Source organism: Cibotium barometz, chromosome 28, assembly GCF_041138505.1.
Source record: "Cibotium barometz isolate CiBa-2024 chromosome 28, ASM4113850v1, whole genome shotgun sequence".
Lineage (NCBI taxonomy): Eukaryota > Viridiplantae > Streptophyta > Polypodiopsida > Cyatheales > Cibotiaceae > Cibotium > Cibotium barometz.
The window spans coordinates 18,507,467-18,513,324 of NC_141073.1; the positions used below are offsets into that span (position 1 = coordinate 18,507,467).

At 46.2% G+C, this 5,858-nt stretch overlaps 1 protein-coding gene across 1 annotated transcript; it reads left to right on the forward strand.

Moving 5' to 3' along the window:
• The first annotated feature begins 583 nt into the window (after window positions 1–583).
• Window positions 584–4,630, forward strand: LOC147622609 (uncharacterized). The gene is made up of 5 exons (XM_086822668.1): window positions 584–827; window positions 918–1,087; window positions 1,506–1,766; window positions 1,867–2,353; window positions 3,175–4,630. Exons 1-5 carry the CDS (start codon window positions 635–637, stop codon window positions 4,527–4,529), a joined length of 2,466 nt encoding a protein of 821 aa, XP_086678794.1. The 5' UTR covers window positions 584–634; the 3' UTR covers window positions 4,530–4,630.
• The last annotated feature ends 1,228 nt before the right edge of the window (window positions 4,631–5,858 follow it).

Below are 5,858 nucleotides of genomic sequence, written 5' to 3' on the forward strand. Positions count from 1 at the left end.
CCTCGTGATTCCTCCCCTCCCCCACTTGCATGCATGAGGGGCACATCGGCGTGTTATCTTTCATGCACCCCTTACTTTCTATAAGCACTCACACGTGTTATCTTGCCTGCACCCCTTACTTTCTATGAGTACCACCATTGACTTACCCCTTCGCCCTTCCCACAACCACCTTGTTAAGGTCTTTTTTTATAAGGTTTGTAATCCAAGGTTTGAAAGCTAAGGTACAACCTTAGGTGGGCATTATATAATGGTGAAAAAGTGAATAGGTGAGCAGGGTGAAATTGTCACGATGCACGAGTCTTTGCTCTTTAAAGCACCAAGAGAGTATCGCCCACACAACGACGATAATTCCTATGTTAGATTATACAACTTGGCAACTCGCATGAAGACGTTCACGACTCACGAGAGACAAAAAGAGTTGAATCCTTCAACCCCTGCCGTGAAACCCCCCAATTTGATACTATCCAACTTGAATGAAGACGTTGACGAGAAGTAAATAGATGAAACGTATCGTATTAAGTGGATCTCACTGCTAGATCTAAATAAGGTGAGGGTTGAATCTCGGTTTCGTTTCCTTGCATTGCTGCACTGTACCAGTGTACCACCATTGCACGCATCTGGGTTGTTTACCAATATGTCGGAAGTTATGGTCCTGGGGAATGCACTGCTCTCAACCATCGCCAAGGCCATAGAGTTGTGGGGTCAGAGGAGCCAAAATGTCGCTGTGTTGGAGGAGCTGAAGCAATTCGTGAAAAACCTGGAGGAAAACATCCGCGAGCTCCAAAAGAAAACGATTGGGTGCAGCAACAGCAGTGCTTGGGCTCTAGGTAGCAATTAACTCGCATCCAGTGTCAGTACAGTAATGCTTGTATTGATGTAATCTCAGACCATCTCCATTTTTCTTTTGAGTTTGGCAGATGCCTTGAGAAAAGACCTGGAGAGTGCTGATTTGGATGCTAGGAATATCCTTAACAAAGGCTTTATCCGGTCTGTTTGGGATGCGAACAAGACGAAATTCAAAATACAGGCACTACGTGAGCGTGTCATGACTTCCTTCCAGACCAGGCTCTTATTCGCGGCACTGGATGTACGTAGTGTTTTGCAGCATAATATGCATTTTTTCTCAGGCTAGCTGATGTATATTCGGAAGGGTACTACATAATGCCTTTACTCAAGCATGTGTCCATTAAATGTACAGTCTCTAGTAAGATGACCAAACCTGTAACATCTGAAGCAGGCCCCAAAAGAGTTCCAAAAACCAAATTCAGCAATGACCAGATGCAAAGCATGACGAGCAGGTTTCCCCATATCCCAGGATATACATACTTTGTTAGAGGCCCTTCCCATAGCTCGATTGGAGGGGACAAACAGGACCTTCCCCACCCTGGAGGCTAACTCACCAATCCCATCCCACATCCACTGAGGGAGGTTTTGGAATTCCACCCAAACAAGTTAACGCCCCTTAATAGAAAGCCCACTAATTTAATGCTCCTATGTTATACCAGGTGGCAATCGAAGGCAAACAAGGACAAGATGATTTTCAAAACGCTATGTTGAAGGTGAACACAGAGTTGATGGAGCTCTACTCCAGCAACTCTAGCTCTATGAAGAAGAGCGTGCAGGAAGTACTCCGGAGTGAGCTGAAGCACGTGCTGCAACCGGTGATGGTGGCAATGGAGTCCCACGGGGACAGAATCCAGGCTGCCATGTCCATGATCCGCAATACAGAGGCACAGACAAGCGATGCAGAGAAATTCTTCGCGGATGTGCGAGCCCGAGCTATACACTAGTATCACCTTGTTGTAATATAATTTCTTTGTTTCAGAGCACGTAGGAGAGGTGATTTATTGGTGGTGTTTGGAACAGGTATTGGCAGGGTTGGAGAACGTATCAAAGGAAGTCAAGGGGGAATTCAACAGCTCAAAGACACATTCCAGCAAAGCCAGTGCCTCGCAGCCGTTAAAGTGGTACCAAGATCCGATCACATGGGAGATAATGTGTGACCCTGTGAAGGCATCGGATGGTCATACCTATGACAGGTGGACAATACTACGAAACCCTTCCAGCATGGCCAACAGCCCTTTCAGACCGGGAGACCGACGCCCTTTCTTCATTGCAACAGACGACATTGATGTGCGCAGCCGCTTGTTTCACAAGTTTCCTCAGCAGGAAGCGAAATTTACAGTCGAGCGCGCTGCCTACCGAGATGCAGCTTTGCAAGCGGTAAAGCTTGGGCACCTCGGAGAGGCTGTGATGATGCTCGACCATGTCTTGCAATGGGCTCCTGATGATATGGAGTGCCACAACAAGAGAGATCAAGTGCAATGCCAAATCGATGGTGATGCCACATCCGGTAATTAAATATCACCCTTTCCTAAGTAAGCCTAGTTTACTATATATAGTGGTTTACGGCCTTTCTTAACTAAGCCTAGTTTACTATATATAGTGGTTTACGGCCTTTCTTAACTAAGCCTAGTTTACTATATAGCCTTTCAAACATTTAATACAAGTATGCCAAATGAGTTTGCTGTAGCTCCCAAGTGCCAGCTTGAGCGTATAGGATCACATGATTTGAAAAAGCCTTGTAGGAAATATAGAAGCACTTTAGGAGGTGCTGTTTTCACACGAGATACTTAGAGCCCAACACTCGAGGAAAAATTATCAGTTTATGCCAGTTGTATTTCACGGTCTACTGGTGCATGCTCACAACTCCACTTAACACAAGCGGTCACATATACTACTAGCCCCAAAACCTGCTGTAGACAGAGGTCATACTACTAGCCCCAAAACCTGCTGTAGACAGTGACCTCTGCTCAGGCGGCTCCCTCTCCTTCACTCCACCTTCTTGCTCAGCAACTTTTAAACACGAAATTTTGATGAGCGAGAAAGTAAACAAGAGGGAGTCGCCTGAACAGATGTCACCTCTCCAGCCGATTTTGGGGCTGGTGCCCGGTAGATGTGATCGCCCGTGTTAAGTGGAGTTCTGAACATGCACCAATGGACCTTTAGTTAGTGAAATACAAACGGCGTGAACTGAAAATTTTTCCCAAAAGCCCGACTAGTTGGGCTCCCAGTATCTCGTGTGAACAGCACCTTAGTCATCACTGCTTCTCATACACTTGTTGTTTCTCTCGTGTGTGCATAAAATTATTTCTGATGTCGTTGTTGAACCAGTGATGGCAGAGAACGGGCCAAGAGGAAGCTCCTTAGCAATGGAAGCTGAGCAGAGAGCTGTATGGCCTACCTTTGGAGCTCTAGATCTGAATGACGAATTTGAAGAGAGCTGCCCAGTAATTAGCGAACGTGACAAGAAGACGCCCACACGTCTAGATGCAGCCATAGTGGACCCTACAACCGTGGACCTTTCCAAAGATGGACTGAAGGCGACATGCAAAAGGAGCGCCATAGAAACCGCAATGGGGGCTGTGTTACATGCAGATCTTCCATGTACTTCGGATTGCTACCCCTTCTACTACTTTGAGATGGCGGTGAAGCAGTCAAATAATGTTTATGAGTGGCAGTGCGCAGATGTGATCATTGGCTTCGGCGGAAAGGAGATGAGTCAGAGAGGTTTGATGGTGGGTACGTACCCTGGTTCCTGTGGCTACCATGTGTTGCTAGGTTCAGTGTTCTACTTTGACACAAAGGATCGCCGCCTGGTAGGTCTTGCTTGTAGGCGTCTCCATGGCGGGGATACTCATGTGGGCGCAGGCTTCCACACGTCCACCGGCAATGTCTTCTTCACGTGCAATGGGCAGGTGGTGGCATTGGTGGAAAGAGTCCTCGAACACCCCTTTGATCTTGTCTTCCCCACTGTAGTACTGCAGAGGTACGGAGCCAAAGTGGCGCTCAACTTTGGCCACGGCCGCCGTGGTTTCTTGAGTGAGTCTCATCCGACTCGCTTGGACAGCACTACCTGCGACACAAGCGTGCTTCACTTGTCTCCGGACGGCCTGTCACTGCAATTCCTTTCAACTCTGGAGCGTCCCCGCAAGGGGCTCCTGTTTCGCGCCGTAATGGCTGACATGCCGGTTCCGGTGAGGACGGCGCTCTTCTACTTCGAGATCAGACTAGAGGATCCAGGCTATGCAGGGATTGTAAGCCTTGGTTTTGCAGGCACAAACAGCTTCCGCAACGACCGAATGCCAGGCTGGTACAGCAACTCCTGCGCTTATCACGGTGCAGATGGCAAGCTATTCCAGGGCACGTCGCAGGGAACACCCTTCGGAACCGTTGCTGTGGCGGGTGATACAATTGGGGCTGGTATCCACCATGGCCATAACGAGATTTTCTTTGTCAAAAACGGGGTCCTCATCGGTGCCGCGACCAATACACTCACGGGCATAGTTAAGCCGGTGCTGGCCCTGGGATCGCCAAATGGGCGCGTTAGAGTGAATTTTAGCGACTGCAATCTTTCTTCAGAAGCACGTGTAGAAATCAGTGTATGTAGAAATCAGCGTACTTGTCTATTTGCACCGCCAGAGACAAAGCTCCAAGACGATAACCTAATCCTCGCTCTTCCAAAATGAGTATGGCTTCACATGAACGCCAAGGTACCTTGCAGGTCATCCATTTTGAAAAGGGTTACAAATTTCAGCCATGCATGTTTCCTTTTGTACAAAGTAACCATAACGGCTAGGCATTATTCTTTTTGATTATTTAGACTACTCTAATGATTATTACTTTTACGTAATTACAGTGTCATACACCAGTCTGCCCCTTTTTTAAAACAAAGTTATAAAGTAAACCAAAACTTACACAACAGTCATGCTTGTTTCTTGGAACTACTTTGGTGAGATTGTCAACCTACATTTGTTTTGTAGGGGTCTATTCCAAATAGATCTTCTCATCTTCCACCAGCTCCCATATAAAATGGTACTTGAAGTCTAGATGCTTGGTTTTCTCGTGATGATGAGGATTCCTAATTTTCTTGCCAAGGGAATTCATGACTGGTTATCAATGAATAGGGTAATTAGAAGTGATCTGTAAACTCGAATTTCGTGTAGAAGTCAATGAAGTTACATTCCCTTCTTCAAGTACCTAGAAATTCCACTTTAATACTAGGGGGATAGTAAGATAGTGGTTTGCTTCTTTCACTACCAACATATTACTCCTCCAAGGTAGAGAGAAAGCTAGTGGTGGAATGCTAGTTGCCAATGTTACCTACCTAATTAGCATAACTGGGTGAAACATCCTGTTAAGTAAAGTAGGTGATCTCAAGCTCTACAATGTTGCAGGTATTGAAGGAGACACTTCAAGTCTACCAATGAAGTAACCCCGCATTATGGATAAACCAAGAGAGTAAAATATCTTGATAAAAAATATCTGAAGGTCTTATGAGTGCATGTATGTCTCGTAACTTGAGCAATGCACTCGAGCAGCAAGTAAATTCCCATAGAGTCAAAAGCAAGCCCAATGATGTCTTGAGGCCTTACGTATGCCTGTGTCATACTTTTATGACCAACTTACCTCTCACCCCCCACAATTTGGCATTGCCAATCTCCACACTCCCCCTCAATGCAATTTTAGAGTGTTCAACAAGTGTTTGTACATGTGTCTAGCCAACCTAGATACCTTGAGTTCAGTTCGAGCATCATTTTGCTCGAGCATAGCCACCCAAGTACTTTTTGGACACCCATGTGCCCAGGAGAAGGAACCAACCCACAAGTGCATCGCCCATGCATACACAACTCAACTCACACCACATTACAAACCGTTTTAAGTACCCATGGGGTCGAGTAGGGAACCCTCATAATCTAGGTGAGAAAATAAAATCCTTTTTTATGCATAAAGGCAAGCGTAGGGCACCCATCCAATGGGGTCAAAATCCACGGATTTCATGAAACGATATCTACTTG